The sequence below is a fragment of the Electrophorus electricus genome, chromosome 23 (genome assembly GCF_041902795.1).
Source record: "Electrophorus electricus isolate QZ-2024a chromosome 23, ASM4190279v1, whole genome shotgun sequence".
In the NCBI taxonomy this organism is placed as follows: Eukaryota; Metazoa; Chordata; class Actinopteri; order Gymnotiformes; family Gymnotidae; genus Electrophorus; species Electrophorus electricus.
Window position 1 is genome coordinate 11543066 of NC_137519.1, and position 18472 is coordinate 11561537.

At 40.3% G+C, this 18472-nt stretch overlaps 3 protein-coding genes across 6 annotated transcripts; 2 read left to right on the plus strand and 1 right to left on the minus strand.

The window, feature by feature from the left end:
• The first annotated feature begins 3512 nt into the window (after positions 1-3512).
• On the plus strand, positions 3513-10593 carry spi1b (Spi-1 proto-oncogene b). 4 transcript variants are annotated; one of them, XM_027017680.3, is made up of 6 exons: positions 3513-3864; positions 4544-4618; positions 4728-4806; positions 6288-6517; positions 8882-9032; positions 9477-10593. In XM_027017680.3, exons 1-6 carry the CDS (start codon positions 3823-3825, stop codon positions 9788-9790), a joined length of 891 nt encoding a protein of 296 aa, XP_026873481.1. In that variant the 5' UTR covers positions 3513-3822; the 3' UTR covers positions 9791-10593. The 4 variants fall into 4 exon arrangements, with proteins under 4 accessions (XP_026873481.1, XP_026873483.1, XP_026873482.1 ...); XM_027017681.3 differs by having other exon boundaries at positions 3515-3864; positions 6327-6517; XM_027017682.3 differs by lacking the exon at positions 4544-4618.
• Positions 10594-10749: 156 nt separating this feature from the next.
• si:ch73-314g15.3 (uncharacterized protein HI_0077) lies at positions 10750-15267 on the minus strand. Its single transcript, XM_027017679.3, has 13 exons — positions 15134-15267; positions 14666-14811; positions 14433-14521; positions 14104-14222; positions 13913-14015; positions 13731-13828; positions 13319-13468; positions 12793-12960; positions 12639-12708; positions 12450-12528; positions 11656-11809; positions 11328-11432; positions 10750-11229 (listed from the first exon to the last, which is right to left on the minus strand). Exons 2-13 carry the CDS (start codon positions 14770-14772, stop codon positions 11197-11199), a joined length of 1275 nt encoding a protein of 424 aa, XP_026873480.2. The 5' UTR covers positions 14773-14811; positions 15134-15267; the 3' UTR covers positions 10750-11196.
• On the plus strand, positions 15201-18177 carry arl14ep (ADP-ribosylation factor-like 14 effector protein). The gene is made up of 5 exons (XM_027017684.3): positions 15201-15341; positions 16007-16214; positions 16672-16797; positions 16988-17049; positions 17274-18177. Exons 1-5 carry the CDS (start codon positions 15271-15273, stop codon positions 17500-17502), a joined length of 696 nt encoding a protein of 231 aa, XP_026873485.2. The 5' UTR covers positions 15201-15270; the 3' UTR covers positions 17503-18177.
• The last annotated feature ends 295 nt before the right edge of the window (positions 18178-18472 follow it).

Genomic DNA, 18472 nt, shown 5'->3' on the forward strand with positions numbered 1-18472 from the left:
AGCTTCTATTTATAATCACACTTCCTTAGAGATAAATCAACATATATGCAGCTAAATTTCCCAACTTTTGCTTTTGGTTTAATGCGTTTGAATAAAGCAAAAAACCCCCCCCCCAAAAAACGAGCAGTATGAGTGCAGCTAGCTGGCTTACGGAAAGGGCTGTACATGTTTAAGCAAGATGCGTGCCATCTTCCCACGATTGCGCCATTCCTGCACGATCTAGCAGAGACAGTGAAGCAAGAGCCAGCCAACCTGCCTGCAAACTGATGAGGCGAGGTCGTGTGGGAGGCCTGAGCCACTGTGGCTAAACATAGGATGCTTCACTCGGTATATGCTAATGAAAGCTCCTTGTCTGGGGGGGGGGGGGGGTGCTTGGCTTACAAAACTAATAAGAAATATTTGCTTATAACCATGCAAACTGTATCACCAAAAAGCTTTTCGTTATGCAAAGATGCTTCTTATATGCCAAGCTCTGTGTGGTACATGTAAATCTCAGTTGTGTCTGTGGTCCTCTTGAAATAACAGGAGGGGGCAAAATAGCTTGCATAGCACACATACAGTGTATTAATACTTTGGGAAAACTGTAAATGTCATCAGATTCCGTCCGGCTGTGCATGCAGCTGTGGCTTCGATTGTACGTGGTTACCGTAGCTTGCCAGAACCAGGACAATAGATGTTAACACAATTAAAACCTTTATTGTTTGGTACAGTTAACCCTTTTCCCAGCCAAAGAAAGGTTTTGTCATATAGATTAAATTATATTGACCAAAAATACACAAATAACCAAACTAGGAAGCAGCAGGCCGCACTCTAGTGTGCAACTGACTAAAGAAAAAAAATCTCACACACAAACGTGCGCATGCATGTGCAACTACTTACATGGAAATGGAAGAAATTTGTCAAGTCACCAGACTTTGTTAAGATGTTGGATATGTTATAGTATGTTCTGATCTATAACTGCCCTTGACCCTAGGTTCCTACAACAACATGGCCCTCCCTTGCTTTGATTTTGGTTCTTTTTTATTATAAAGAGTGACTTTGCAAGATTGAGATGAGCACAATTAACTATGAATGTGTTTGGACCCATTTATAGCCTCCAAGCACTGATAAGTTTGTCATGACCCCTCCTTATTTGGAATCATTTGAACCATTGAAGTTTGTTTGTCATATTTTCCTGTGTAAGCATGCAAGTATTTGTAAAAATAGAGTCTAAGCATTTTTAAAGTTCATCAGTATTCCTTGCATTCCTTGTTTATAATGCTAAGTTTGCTTAGCATTCATCATTTTTACACCAATCATCATATTTGCTTGACTCGTGATGTGGGTTTGGATGCTGAGATATATACTTTGCCATGCAAAACTGAAAGATCCAAAAATCTTTGCACACATAAGAACAAACGTAAGCGTGCGCACACAGAGAGAGAGAGAGAAAGAGAGAGAATTTTAATAGTAATGTTTACCCTTAGCACATGGTCAATCTCTATAAGTGGGAAATGTCTCGTATGTCCACCACTTTGTAAACAATCCTTAGTTGACATTATCTGCTTGGCCTGTTTCATAACTAAAATGACAAATTTACATAAATTCTTTATATGTTTGTGAACTGGTCAAAGAGGAATGGGGAAAATCTGTTACCTTTATCTCGCTCATTAAAACAAACCCAAAAATTAAGAGTGGTGGCAAGAGATGAGAAGAGCAACCAAAGATTTAATTCATTTCCACAATAGCACAATGCTTGTCAGATTTTTAATCCTTTCAAGAGAAACCAACATTTCACAGGCATGGAAATCCTGATAACTTAGAAATTGTGATTTCTGAAGGCAAACCCTCACTCACTCTAACGTGAACATTTTTGTCACCAAAGGCAAATTCGCTAAGTGCTAGGCCACGTATAAAATATAATTCATGCATTGATTACATATTATACAGGTTCACAAAGATTTAAAATATTCTGAAGAGAATTTAAAAAAATTAATAAGCATCTAATCTATTTCCAGGTTAGAAAACAACTTGAATGACAAAAATGTGTCTTTCTTTTTTAAGCCAATATTTTCCATCAGGCTTGTTCAATTGTATATACAGAGTTTGTGCTTTTACAACACTCCAAACACACCCTTAACACTTTAGCAGATTTTGTCAGATTTTGACAAAATGATGAGCACGATGAGCTGCCTTAGAGTCACTTTTCATTATCGTTATTTTTGTTTTGTGTTATTTAGGAAACATTTGAAATAGAAATGCTTGAAAGATAACATTTATGTGACAAAATTAGACAAAGTAACTATAGATGAATCATTTCCTATTACAGTTCCAAAAAATAAAATGGCCTTTGTTTTAGAAGCATCTGAAGTCCCTTGTACTGGTTTAATTACATTTCTCATTCCCTGGTAATTTCCGCAGTGCTGTGGAATCGTACCGTGGCTTCCATGAAAGTTCTGTTTCTGATGACCTTATGCTTTGTGCTTACCGCTGACACAGAGAAGCTCAGTCTCTTTTTCACCCGCTTGCAAGAGTCTGAGAAAAAATTTCTTTATGTGATTATCATTTTAAAACCTATTTTTTAAATTGGTTATTCCATCACTGAAACGTAATTTAGCCCTGACATGTTAGGTATTTACCTGGAGTCTGCCAAAGATATATTATGAATTAAAAAATCTATAATGAGTCTGAGTTTGAACACATAAAGGTATAAGGTGCATGTCAGGTTTCATGATAGCCTTCTGAAATGACCTCATACCCAGTTGGTTTGGATTTGTGTCTACATTGCCTTTTTGCAGTACATTGGGTTGAGTAGCCAGGAAGTTGGGTCTCAAAAAAGACCCCCTACATTAAAAGACATGTTATCTGCTGTCCCTGCTTGCCTTAGTTGAACTGATATGAGTGGCCACTATCTTTGAGATAGTCCATCATCAGCAACCAAAAAAGGCAGTGGGTTCGAAATTCAGTTCCGGCTTGAAGCCAAAACTGACTTTACTTTTGGGAAGTGTGTTTTTGTCAAAAGTTACTGATAGGTCAACTAGCCCCTGATCATCTGGGTAGATTATTGTAAAATATGCAAAAATATGTTGTGCCTGATTAAGATTATTGATTATTTCCTTATTTGTGCTATAATGTCATCACATTTATGCTGATTTAAAGATTTTAAAATTCCTTTCCCACTGGCCCTAGTCATGAATAAATATATGTCATTAATAATTAATTTAATTTTGTTTTATTTTGAATTGTCTTGCAAAAAAAATCTAACAGACAAATTCTTAATAGATTGTGGCTTTCAAGATCCGTTTGAGGGTTACTTTGGGGAATGGTTTGCAAAATGGAGAAATTAGAGGAATCCTAAAGTAATCTAAAGTGGCACCAATTATTCCTTAATCCTGCATTAAGTTTATGGAATTGCAGGCAGTATGGAGGTGGACAGGAAGAGCGGGGTCGGCTGAGTCGTCTCTGATTGGCTATTGGGGGAGGTGACACTCAGTGTCTGTTCTAACTGAGTAGTTATAATCCCCACCTGACATCACCCTGAAATCAGGAACCAGCAGCAGGCACACACACAGCCAAAAATAAAGAGGTAACAAACAGAAAGCTCTATCCTTTTGTCACGGTCGCTGTTAGGCTAAGTTGCCACTTGCAGTGTATCCAGGCTTGGTTTCTTTCTTGGGCCCTGGGAAATAGCTGTGCGGCCCCCACTGGATAAGGTGTGTGTGATCTTTGGTTTCATTTGGTAAGAGGAAATTTAGAGTTGTGCAATGGCTCGGGGACAGTTTTGAAAGCCATTGAGAAAGCGTTAGCACAAAGAGCTAGAGTACGTGAAGCGGAGAAGACTCCATGTTGCCTTCATTCAGAATGGAGGGGTACATCATCCCACCTGTAAGTATTCCCCATCTTCAGTGTGTGTGTGTGTGTGTTGTATATGTGTATGTTTGTGTGTCTGTGTAATATCACGCCACCACCATGTTATATCGTAAAAATTCAAAGACTCAGGGTCTTGCGGGTTTCCTGAGAATGGCCATACTCGTCCATATGTGTTAATTTTACGGTCATAGTACAGTAATATTTCAAATATTAACTTTGAAAGATGATTAAAACAATCACTATTGCAATGGGAGGCCAATCATTTCTCCTGTACAGCATCATCAAGTTGGGAGTTTGGCTATTACTCCTAAACAATTAAAGAGCTCTTTCACCCTCAGTAAAACACAAAGTTGGGCTGAAGAGTTTAAACTTGACATGGGTATGTCATGTAGATTAATTTCATAATTATTTTAACCAACTGCAGACTTTAGATACATTTACCTTTACGTTTTTCTGGGTTTTCTGCTGCTGCTTTGACTCAAAATTTGATTTTGAAGTCTAAAGTCACAAATTTACTGTATCAACTTTAGTGGATTATGAGAAAATTAATAAATCAGGTAAAATGTATCATTTAGGATAGCATGGGTGGTGCCTCTGTGTAATTAAATTTACCACACACCACAATTGAATCCATTAATTGAATTGTTCTCCAAAATATATTGAATTACTGAAATATAATTTCTATGTGTAATAGAAAATAACCTGGACTGGCTGGATGTCACAGACACCTTCTGAATTTAAAGATTACTGGGCACTTGTAAACAAAGATGTGAGGCTTTTCTCATACTGCATACTGCATTCAAAATATTGCATTGAACTTTGGGGCTGACCTCAGTTTTCATTTAAATTGGTCAAACCTCTCTCTTGACAATTCACAGCCAACGGAAGAAATGATCTATGAACCTGACATCTATCGACCTGAATATCCTTACATTATTGAAGGAGAAGCCCAAAGTGGTGAGATGCTGTCTTTTTGAACATTGCTTCATCTGTGCATATGTATTGATCTACTGCCTAAATTATTACACGACTCAAAACTGCTCTATACCTTTGGAGATAACAAGATAATGTTTTTTGTTTTTAAACTGATTAAAACCCTTTCAAAATAGCATACTGCTTTGACACATTTTGAGGCCCTTATTGACACCATCTTGGTAGAATGAACTAACGGTTTGAAATCACACCCAGGGCAGCTGGGAATAAACTTGAAGGGGGCGTTAGAAAAGTTAGCGGGTGGAACCAGGCAAGTGACCCAGCACAAAGCAGGAAACAGATGCCTCTTTTTGACAGGCAAGAAAATTACAGACGTAGAACGGCAAATATCCCCAAGGGTCCATCGCCTAAAAGTGTCCAACTAGTCCACAGAGTGATCAGCCTGAGCAAACGCTGAAGATAAATAGCATCGATGTGTGGGTACGACTCAGGAGTGACATGAAGTGAATGATGGCCCAGTTCTCTGTGCGGTACATGATCATAGGGACATTGCTGCGTCTCATTGGTGGAGCTGTGTGAGACTGATTTTGGTGTGTGTTTAGTAAATTGGGCACTTGTACCACCTGCATTTGTGCAGTGTTATGTAACTGAAAAAAAGACCTCATGTATTGCTTACTTTCTTTAAGTCTCAGATATGCTAACTGCAGCAACCAAAAAGCAAAACTACACCACATCAGTCACACCACATCACAGCAATAGATGGCATCTGCTGTACCCAAGGCTTGCATGCTTTGGAAGTCGTATCATTAGGGAGAAAGTTGATTTTCATTCACATCATTTAATTCTCTTGAATGAATTGGTATGCTGAAAAGTATGGTGTGCTGTCCCTAAATGTGACTGTATGATTACCGCCATTTTTGTGTCTGGCACAGTTATAATTCACTTATTATTTAGCACTGCTTTTCACTTGTTATTCAGCATTATACTTGTGCTTCATGTATGCAGTAACTATTTGACCAGCGCAGCTTGTGTTTACCTAAACATTTTAGCAAGTTTTCTTATTTAATTTTAAGGGGTTTCCTCCACAACGCGTCCTAGAGTTCAATCTGCTACAGACATTTAACAAATGTTTGAAGGTTCATTTTAATCCATCCAGTAGTTCTTTGCCAGATGAGTTGTTTGTCTTATTTTGCTTTTATGGTGACCATATTAATGTAGAGTGCAGTCTCAAAAGTACTCTCAAAAGCAGGAATTCTTGATTCCAGCTGTGGGAAAAACAAAAACAGAGACACAACTGGGCCATCTGTAGGATTGATACTATTCACAACTGCTGAAGGAAATGGTGGTGCGAACAGGAAACAAGAAAGTGTGATGCATGTAGGTTGGTTTTGTTAAAAAAAAAAAGTACATAGCATCTTTTTCACAATATAAAATGGATAACTGAATAAGCAGACATGGTTTGTACTATCTGGCTACTAGCAGCAACATTGTTTTGTATGTGATAGATAAGATGGCATTTGCTGACTCCGGACACTTGTATCTAGACCATGCTTGGGAGTATAACCCGCACCACGTCCACCCTGCGGACTTCGAGAATCTCACGGAGAGCCACTTCACGGAACTCCAGAGTGTGCAGCAGGTCCACCCATCTGGTATGCGACCCGGCGACATTGAATCCAACCACTTTTTCGACCCCAGTCTGCCCGGATCCCACCTGACCCTCACCAGTCCACAGGTGAGACTTTCCCGACCACTCCCATCCTCAAAAGCAAAGGACAGGGTTCCAGAGGAAGCAATGTAGCACATCACCATAAAGCAGGAAGCAGTAGCAAGGGCGAGTCATTAGATGGTTGGACTCCCAGTCCAGGGAGCAAGTGCTAATGTGAATACAAAAATGTCTCCATGTGTGAGTTGGCAGATGCTTCATGTAATTCAAAAGTTCAAAATTTTGTTAAAAAAAACCCCGCTATCACATGCTGATATTTTCCGTGGAAATACACAGTTAGGAATTTTCATAATTTAATGTGTGGGACTTTGACATAAGGGTGTTTGATGCAGTTGAACAGATTCCGTGGATCCAGTGCAGGCTGAAGCTTCACTGTGACTGAAACAGTTCAGTCGCTCAGCCGCACAGCTAGCGTGGAGGACAGAGAGTGCATCTGTAGACAGACTGTTTCTCAACGCAGGCTCATCCTGACCAGTGCTCACCACTGTCACCACAGGAGCAAGCCTGCGCACTCACCAACCGCCACTGCCCCCCCACCCTGCCCCCACTTACACAAACACAACCGCTCCTTATTGTGACACACGCAGATGTGCTTGGACACGCGGAGAAGCACATGTTCAGGAACGACCACACCATCAGACGACGCACACGTGAAATACGCACGCGCGCACACACGCACACACACACACGCACACAACCTGAGCAGATAATTCAATTAATACTAAATTTAAATTACTGGATTAATATTTATATTATTTGGAGTTTCCTTTATGATTCTATTCAATCATCCTTGCCTCATAAATTACATGACTGCCAATTTGTATGATTGATATCAGATTCATAATATGTTAATGTTATAAACAAGAGTGTGACAGCAGAAAACAAACAAATGGAAGGTTTTTTTTGGTGCTTTTGCCTAAACAGGAAACATGAAATGCACATAGTCAACTAACAGGCAAAATGCAGAGCAGCTAGTGAAAGTGAGCTCAGGGTTAGAATGGGAACCAGGTTAGAGAGTGACTGTGATTGGATCCTCTCTGTTTGAGTGGACGTCTTACTCTGGCCCTAACCACAGTACAGGCTATAGAAAAGAACACTTTTCCTCTCAGCAGGGCTGTGGGTCCACTGCAGGAAAGGGGAGGCTGATTTACTGTCTCCCATGTCACATGAGACCGCTCCTGCACACGGCCAAATTGGGCAGAAACAGCAACTCGCTCTGAAAATAATATTCTTTTGTTGGTCTTATCTGATCTCTGTTGTGGTCCAGAATACTGTGTGCCGTTGGCCAATGGACTCAGTTCAGCCCATTTGTGTGAATTCACAAAACTGTAAAGCACAAATTGAGTTTTCTATTTTTACCCCCTCCGTTTCTTTTTTTATGGGTGCTGTGTGGATATAAATGTAGCAGAAAAGGCAGGGCAAACGGTCGTCTGAGCTATCACATGATTCAACATATCAGTGTGAACTCAAGTCCCAGCTGGTGCTAAAACGGAGATGCCATTCCAGTTTGTCAGCCACAGATGCTGCTCAGCAACACCCAGAGGCCCAGTGTTTAGAAACCACTGGTTCCTACCATCACAATTTTGCATCTTCTCTTGCATGTTCACATGAAGATTACCTGACACAGGGATTTCCTTGACTTGGCTACAACACAGGCTGGGCTGCAGTTAGGTATGATGACTTCAGCTGAACTTGTACTGTCAGAACTGTCCACATAGCTGTGCCATCACTTAGGATGGTGTTTTCAGTCGCGTTCGGTGCAATTGACATGACATAAGAGGAAAATACAGTGATGTGACTGTCCTCATTTTTCCTTTCTGTATTTTTCCCCCATTGTTTTTAAAGCTCACACCCTGCTCTCATGTGCTGATATTTTCCCTGGAAATTCACAACTATGAATTTGCCTTATTCAAAGTGTGGGACTCCGGCTTAAGGGAGTTTGTTACAGTTCAAATAATCTTTGTTCATTTTAAGTTCTCACATTTTAAATGGAAGCAATACCAGATAAGCTCTGTGGCAAAACAGTAAGACTGAAATAGTATTTAGAGAAGATCATACTCTTCCTCAGTGGTCTATAGTGGTAAGAGAGAAACTTCCTCTTTTGCTATTTAGTATGCGTAAGATGTCTTGAAATAATGGCGCCTAGCCACCTGTTGATAGAAGCATAGTTGGTTTTTTTTGTACCACACTGACTCAGACTCCACTGAAGATGAGTCAAATGTCAAGTGCTGTTACAGTAAAGATTATAAATGAATGAGGAGGGTAAATGCAATGACTAGCTATCTTTATGCCCCACATACCAAACAGTTCCAATGCTTCAGCGTTTTAGATGACTCCCTTCCCCCAGGATAAAGTGCTGTTGCTATCCCGCAGATTCCGTACTTGCCCCGGCCACCGGTGTGCTACCCCCCGAGCATGCAGCCTTCGGATGATGATGACCCCGGTAGCCGCAGCCCGCCGCTGGAAGTGTCCGACGAGGAGTGCATGAGGGACCACATCTCCTCCACCACAGGAGCAGAGCACGGTGAGGAGCCTCCCTTGGTCACGGGGCAAGCAGGGAGGGCTGGAGCTGGTCATTCCCTTTTAACGCTCAGTGTGGTGTCAGTGCAGTGCCCTTTTGTGTGGTGCCCTTTGATCTCTACTGTGCTCACCAGCACAAACATGCAGAAAACCAATTACTGGAAAATGCCCCTGAATAACTTCCTCGTAAGGTGAATTCTTATAAATAATGATCATCCAAAAAATACCATGATGTGCATGCACATACACTATAAATGGTGCATTGCCTCCTCAAATATCAGTGTCACATTAATGGACAAAATACCTAATAACACCAAAAAAATAAAGAGGAACATTGTGAAAGATCACCTTTCTAATAAGCAACCATATCTCACACTGTGACCTTGCCAAACATTCCCCCCAAACATTTTTTTTTTCGTTTGTTTTTCTTTTCTTTCCTTTTGCCTAGGAAACAAGAAGAAGATTCGCCTGTATCAGTTCCTGCTGGACCTTCTGCGAAACGGAGACATGAAGGACAGCATCTGGTGGGTGGACAGAGAAAAGGGAACTTTCCAGTTCTCTTCCAAACACAAAGAGGCATTGGCCCACCGCTGGGGGGTGCAGAAGGGTAACCGTAAGAAGATGACCTACCAGAAGATGGCTAGGGCATTGAGAAACTACGGCAAGACTGGAGAGGTCAAGAAGATCAAGAAGAAGCTCACATACCAGTTCAGTGGCGAGGTGCTGGGAAAGACCCACCTAGAGAGGAAGGTGTACTTGTGAAGAGAAGAAAGAAAGAATGAAAAAGAGAAAGAAAAGAAAGAACAAAACATTTTGGCAAGAACGGATGGCCTCTGCTTTTCTCGTTTGGACTTGGAGCATTAGAAACTCTGGTTGACTGATTTTTAGAGTTTTTCTTTTTTATACTATCCTTGCATTAATGAATTGAACTTTCAGCCCTGAGGTCTTGTGTCCATTTCAGCATTTGCCACAGATGAAAACAGGGTCTGTACATACTCACGGGGCAGAGACATGAACGAAACGCACTGTACTAATTGATACTTTAACGTAAGCATCAGGTGGCTTCTAAAATTAAATGGACTGGATCCTGAGCAGGGGCAGTTGTTAACTTCTTTACCAAACACAGGGGGGAGAGAAAAATCACAAAAATACAAAAGCAGAAGTGAAAACAAATGACACAGGCTCACGCTGTATGGAAAATACGGCTGTCTCTCGTCTGGCCAACACACACACACACACACACACAGACATTTAGTCTCTTTCTTTACTCTCCCATCCAGGGTTGGGTTTTGAAAAAACAAAAACAAACAAAAAAAACTCTTAATAAAATGAAATCTAATAGGGACTGGATTTTATCTGAACAATGGTTTCATATTCATAATGTATTATCAGCCTTTTGGGATTTTGGCTCTGTATGGTATTGTATTGTATTGTCTTTGAGCTTTATAGCAGCAGTGAATGAGTTTCTATAGACATTCTGTTGCTTACTCCTGAACTTCATCTTGACAATCTGAAAAAAAAAACCCCATCATAGTCACACAGAAGAATAAACATCTTAATCATAAGAGCAGATAATCATTTGGGATAAAGTTCTTGGCACACCTACAATATGAAATCCAACTCTATTACAGCAATCTGCCATGTTAACTATAGACAGACGTTTTTCACGCTTGCTTGACTCACCAGCACCCCTGGCAGTACAAAGAATTAACTGAAAGTAATATTTTCCATAATCTTTATTTTGCCTGTATAGTGATCTTTGAGGGTATTTGGAAAACGGTTTGAAATCTACTTCACATTTCACAATGCCTAAAAACAATGAACACTATAACACTATAGTATTTATTAGACCATATTATATATTTTGCATACAATCGATAATCAATTTTTTTGAGAAAAAAAATATGGCTTTTCAAAAACGTCCATTGATAAGAAATTTCTCTGAATATCATGCATGCATTTGTTGTTTAAAAATATCCAAGATGATAAAATTTACATAGCATATTTAATGGGGAAAAAAATTGGGGGCACATAAATAAACAACAACAACCAGGCAAGTAAACAACATCACTGTAATGGAAATGATGGCAGAGTGAATGTACGCTGGACATGAGGGATGGAGTGAAGAAGCTCTGCGCTGCGGTTGAAGTGCTGGTGGAGGTCTTCAGTCAGTTGGAGGGCTTAACAAGTGGAACATACCACTGCAGACAAAAAAATCTGATAATTACCAATGCTCTAAAAAATCTGATCAAACGAAGTGGCCCATAAGAATAGTGAAGTACAGTAGTAACACTTTTACCTCCTCAGTCATCCCTGCTGACTTCCGCCCCTCTGCGTTGAACGGGGGCTTCAAATAACCTTTGAAGTGCAACTTAACCAGGTCATGGAAAGTCGTCAAGCAATCCTGGAAAAACCAGCACAGCAATAGCCAGGACTGATCTCGGCACGCTGTGGTGACAATCCACTCAAAATGTCCCTATGGCTCAACTGAAACGTATCAGTGGAAAACATTTTTATTTATCCAGCATGCAAGACTGGAACGCAGGCCGTGAACGCCACCGGCCTAGCCGAGGAGGACAGCCCCCCCACTGAGGCGAAACCCAGACGGGCACTAACGTGACTCCTACCCGCCCCTCGCTGGAGCAGATGTAGCTGAACCAGCGGAGTCCTGCAGCCACATGCGTGATCTCGTCGGCGTAGATCACCTCCAGAACCTTCACAGATGCTGTATCCCCCTGTGCAGCAAAGCGGGACAGCGTCTGAGGGTGTACGTCCAAGCCCCTTCAAAAAACAAAAAACAAAAACCTTTAAAAAACACCTAATTGGTTCACACAGAACCTTCATGGAACCACTAATAAATGAATATGAAAATCAAAAGTTTATTTTTAATTATTTTTGGTACACCTAATATTAATTTAACTATAAATGATTTATTACAAATGAGATGTATAATTACATACTTCAGCGCATCTGTTGACACCCTCCACCCTGTTCATCAATAGTCAGTTTCTGATCACAGCAGTAATGATCACAGCAGACATGGTAGTGGCATCGTTGTAGGTGCTGTGCTGGGTCAACTGCTGGGGTTTTTGCACCCGTTACTGTCACTGGTGGGTTGGCAGTGGTCCACTACCCAAAACTGCTAACAACTATCCTATGGTCAAAAACTGAACACTACTGAAGGGTTAGTTGAAGGATAACACAAAAGGTGCATGACAACAGATTGACTTTAGTCTGTAGCTATACACCTACAAAATGTTATTAATAAATAAATAATAAAAGCAGTGGTGTGTGTATATAGGCAGAGGTATTGCTAGACATCTGATATATTGAGGACTGGCTTGTCTTGAAGTGAAATACATTATTACTGACCAATTCCTCAGTACATTTATTCTGAATGCTAATGTGTTCTGTGCTATACCTAGCCTCGTGGACCATGTGCACTATTGCCAGTCTAGCCAGAACGTCCTGGGAAGTTTCTGTTGCCGACTGCCACAGACCTGTAGCGAAAAAATAAAAAAAATAAAAAAAATAAATAAATAAAAAAGACAATAAAAATAGTCATTGTCGGCTTCACTGACCAAATATGGGGAATTAACATGAAACATACCGTTATGTACTGGAAGGGCACCAAAAGAACTACCAAGTTCCTCTATCCTTTGTTCTAATAAATCATAATGCTGTCAGAAGAAAAAAAAAAAGATCATCATACTGTCATATACTAGTACATTATCATAATGTTTCAATAAAGCCAAGAGACAAACTTTGGCCTCATCCCCAGCTACTTTGACAAAGTCACTGAAGAACTGCCGTGGAAGTGAGTCACCAGAACCAAGTGTTACTGTAGAGAATCGAGCGATCACATCCCATGACAGATCAATAGCCCACTGCTCGATGTTGGCCAAAGAATGAAGCAAAGCGATCCTGCTTGCCTGTAAATGAGAGAGCAAAAATTACGAGGATTTTCAGTGTTTTGTAATATGAAGAGGTGGAGCTTAGCTGCCAGAGTTATAGAGTAACTGCATACAGGGTGAAAAGTGAACAGTCAGCTTTAAATGTCTGTACAGAATTGTTACAACTACAGGATAAAGGCAGTTTGTGAAGCAACAGAGTCCTGCAGTGAAGGTGAACCTACTAAACAGTTGGTTTAAATGTGTGTCCTATAACAACACTGACATGTGAAAAGGGAAGTTTTCACCTAATTAATCTACCCCCACATGCTCAGTGAGAGCATGTGTACCTGAGTGCCTAATAAAACTACCCCGCCATGCTCAGTGAGGGCAGGTATACCTGAGTGCCTCCTTTGCCACGTTTAATTTTGCCCGGCTCCACCACGGTCAGATTGTCCATCCTACTTGGCTGAGCTGGCGGAGTGCACTCACCGATCTCTGTTATTTTCCCAGTGTCCCACCAACCTTGCACTTGCCTGGTCAAGACCACCTGAGGTGCAGAAAGACAGAGCTGAGGGAATTACAGTACATGGTGATACTGACTGTCTGAGTGAAGCACTGAACATGTATGCATGCTTTTATATCTGTGGGAATTAAATAAACAAATAAACAAATAAATAAAAAATTAATAATAATTATATATATATATATATATATATATATATATATATATATATATATATATATATATATATATATGCATTAATGTTCTAAAAAACAAAACAAAACAACTACTAATGAAAAAATATAACCTTTTCTTGTGGGTCTGGAGTACACAGGACTTTTGTAGCCCAAAAACAGAGTGTATTTTCTGAAGATGCTGAATTTATTTCCACTGGTAATGAAGTATCTAGGAGAGGTTTGCAAACAAAGAAAAACTGGATAACATGAATCCATAGTCAAGGTATATTTTTACATGTTTGTTCTCACTCACCTTGGCTTGCTCCCTTCTTTGCTGGAATAGGGTAGAGGGTCAAGGTATGCTGAGTGTTAATATATATCTTTCCATCCGTTACTCTGACATTGTAGACGTGATTCTGAGGTCAAGAATACAAAACGAAAGAGGAAAGCACTTTGCAAACAGTTCACTACTGGTACACAGTGAGCTTCGTTACTGCACGATACCTGCAGTCCTGTGGAAGAGGAACCTGTCTCCAGGCTAAATTCAAAACAGTGCCAGGGACATATCAATGCCAGCCTGCCATTGCCCAGGTCCTCGATGTCTCCTTGATCAAGTGGCCCTCCTGTCCAAGCAAAGCAAACCAATAAACAAATGAAAATAAAACACAAACAAAAGACCTGCATCACGCAAGCTATGGCAGGACAAGACACACATTAACTACGTGTAGTAACACCCGTGATTTCCTTCTGTCAGTAACAAAATGTAGTTATACAACTACAATGACAATAGTCTTATCACTGCACACCCACCCCCTACCCTACCCTCGACAAACCTTCATGTGGGCATGATGAATCCATAGCCCAAAACCGTCCGTCGTCCGAGCGCACAAGAACGATGTGTTGTCCATCTTCTGAGTACAACCTTAAAGAGATTTTTCAGAGCATGAGAAAAAAAAAACAATACAGTATTTTTATGTTCCCTGTCCTATTTCGAAGATGACAAAATGAAAGATATGCACCCGCTCAAAACTGCATGCTTTTATTCATGTTTTCAAAAACATCTTACTTCGTGCATGGGGTCTTGAATTTCGATGCGTCTCCAATACACTGCCAGTTTCTGGCCCTTACAACGTCTTTAAGGGCCTCAACTAAATCTTCCTCAAAACGATCCATTAAGAACCTCAGAAGGTTACCATCTTAAGGTCCATACTCCTTATTATTTTAAAAATATAAAGTAAATGAAACAGTTCACGCATTCAGAATTTCTCACGTTTTACTTCCGCTCAAATGCATCCTCTCCTATTCCAAAATAAAAGTCGTTTACACACTTGTATTTATAGAAATACACATTTCTGCTTATATTTATAAGTTAGGCTAATGAAATATTGAAGCACTTTTGGAGTCATCTTGTGTTTATTTTTCTAGGCGCCAGGACATCTTGGCTAAACCATAACCCAGCTATCAATGCGAGCTTAATCTTTTGATATTAAGTCCAGCCGCTAGAGGGTATCCACTGTTTAAAAGAAACACCGACCTCATTTTGTTCATGCTGATAATGGGACATTTCGGTCCGCTTCTTCATTTGTATTAAAATATCTCCTTGATAAATGGATGTTTAACTGGACTGATCGCCTTCAGAATCCTCTGTCTTGAAAATAACGCCTTGACATCATGCCAATTGCTTGCTCAGCGCTTGGATGCACAAATCGATTTATTAAAGGCTCTGAGATCCGCTTTTACAGGTAAGTATTGCTTAGGAAATATAGACTAATAGTAATGAATAAGTCTGTAAATCTGCTAGTTTTTAGTTAGGGTTAGAGGAGACTGCTGTAAGAAGCTTATTATAAATATGTATTTAGCTAGCTATAGACTCTGCTAAACCTGATACAGTGTCGCAGTTTTATTACGTAGGCCGTCATAAGTTTTCTGCTAGCCAAAAAGATATCAGACGTCTATTACCCAGATAACCGGCTCGTATTACACGCGTAACCTCACAGAAAGAGATTTTTGTTCGCTACGAGCTCAGTTTGGGTAAATATATGGAACCAGTCAAGTCAACAGCCGTGCCCCAAATTTACTTTTTAGTTTTTCTGCTATTCAAGTTAGCCTGTTTAGATACCTGGCCAAACTGTTCATTAGATATGGCACGTTAATTGCTAAATAAGAAAAATGAAAACACCAAAGCTGCTTACAGTCCACTTTGTTCCCCCGCGATTTGGTTAAGAAACCTCACTAACGCTGTCATTTTCTACGTGCTTAACAGTGCTTAACATCATGCTCTATAGTCAATGCATTAACCTTAGTTGCAGAAATTAATAATCAAATAACAACAAAGTCTCCAATGGGTCGGCTTGCAGGAAAAGCATTTTTAAGGCCTAACCATGACCCTGTTGTTTATTTTCTGCAGATTCCCTATCAGCAAGCCCCAGTTAGCCGAGCAGTGGGTGCGAAGCCTTGGCAGAAAGAACTTTGCTCCAACTACCAACTCCTGTCTGTGCTCAGAGCACTTCCAGCCTGACTGCTTTCGTGATTACAATGGAAAACAGTTCTTGAGGGAGGACGCTGTGCCCACTATTTTCACGAACTGGCCCAAGGCAGGGGGAGATGGTGCTAAGGTTTGTGCCAGAACAGGCCATAATAAAACACCCACACATCACTGTGTATCATAGTGCTGTGAACTTGACTTGTTGTTATTGGTTCGCTACATATAAATGTCTTTTGTAACTTGTAAATGTAGGGTGCTCTGTTTTTGTGTTACAATTTACTTGGTAATAAGCTTCAGTGTTTACACTCAAGTAACAGTAAGGAAGTTTTGAAAGTAATTTCACGATTACTCTATTTAATCTCTATTTAGGAAGGATCTGGGCATCATATGTCAAATATTAGATGACTAAGAGCATTTTTACTGCTTTACTAAATAGAGGTTTATTAAATAGAGATTGCTATGCTTCTTTATCAGGCTGTATCTATTTATCTTGTTCTTCACATCATTCACAATTAACTTCATGATTACATGCTGTGAGAATTAATCTATAGCTAAATGCTGTTGACAAGACTTGCATTTCCTTATAGATCGAGTTACGTAAGAACAGAGGATTGGGGACAAAAGAAGAATCTAATCGCCCTGCTTCAATTTCAGAGGGATCCAAACAATTACCAAAGGAGAGGAGACAAACCACAAGAGAGACCAGCCTTAAGGTATCATGCACTTGGCTCTCTAAGTAAATGTTTGAATTAACTTCGTTTGCTTGTAACATTACAACCTTTCACATGTTATTTATGCATTACAATATTTCAATAAAATCAATTTCAATAAAATTGATATTCAGTTCCTTAAAAAATCATGGGATTATAATCACATTTTGAAAGGTTAAGTGTGCTTTTACAGGGAAGAACCATAAATGATGGCTACAAGAGACGTGGAGGGGCAAAACTCTCATCTGGTGACAGGTATCAGACTTGAATTCATGTATTCACATAGTCTATATTTTTTATAAATAATCTTTTGGATCTAAACCATGCAGAAGAGTTGGGGTGCAGTACCTTCAGGATCATTTTTACCTTATTATGTAATCGCATCTGCACAAGGAGAATTGTTGCAGGTGGTATTTTTGGGTGGTTGCCACTACTGTGGAATGCAGCCCAGTGATGGTACATGTTCTCTCACCCTGCAGACAAAGCATGGCGGCTAAGAGCAAGGTGTACGACAGCCGCGGGCTCCTGATCTCATGTGGCCGGGACCTGTGCGACTGCCTGGACGTGGACTGCATGGGATGCTTCTACCCATGCCCCCACTGTACCTCCCGCAAGTGTGGCGTGGAGTGTCGCTGCGACCGCAAGTGGCTGTATGAGCAGGTGGAGGTGGAGGGTGGGGAGATCATCCGGAACAAGTTTGCTGGCTGACGGGGCGCTGATGATGTAGAGGCGTGTTTAGGGAGGGCGTGCTGACTGAGGACTAACTTCAAGAATGTAAATCTTGAGGTGCAACTCTCTTAGGTCATCAATTTAACCATCTGGATTATACAATGTCAACTTTTTTTGTTTTGTTTTGTTTTGTTTTATTATAGACTAAAAAGGTATGAAGTGACTGTAAAGCCCAAATGGTCATCAAGGGACACCGATGCTTTTTTCTATTATTGCTTGGACCTGAGCCAAGTTTCCCAAAGGTGTCTTGAAGCAAAGACCATCATAACATGGTAGAGGGAAATCACTTTAATACTCTGCATGTAATGAGATCTTAACACTATGATGCCATTGGGAGTCTGTTAATTCCTCATCGTACTGGATGGATTTGGATCTGGTCTTCCTGGCCTCACTTGCCTTTGAGCGAGAGCTGTTTCATTGACAGTGAGGAGATGATTATGCTTCATTATGTCCTTCATACCTGATAGACCAGCAGTTTGTAGTTTGTGATTGCTCTTTTAATGCCCATTCAAACATGCAGCAGTTACTGTGTTGTCCGGGTTGTAAAATCTGCTTTGTAACATTGAATGTGAAGTTCAGGGGTTATGCATTCAGGGAAGCCCAGTGCTTTTTCACTGAAATGTTTGTTCATTAAAGTTTTTTGTTTCATTATTATTACATTGTGTAGCTAATTGTGTTCACATGTATATTGCTGCTGGTCGTTCAGCTATACCACAGATACAGCATTTGAAATTCATGTTGATTCATTGCTAATTTGATTATGCAAAACAAGCTCAGTTCATGGGTTCTGTTCTTTGGAGTAAATCCAGTATGCTTGTGGAAAGGAATTTCATAATTGGTCTCCAAAGAACAATTATAAGCTGTGGTAAACACACACGGATTTCTCATGCAGTGCAAATTAATTTGTGTGTGCTCACAGGTCAGCATGCCTGCGTGTGTGCGTCTGTGT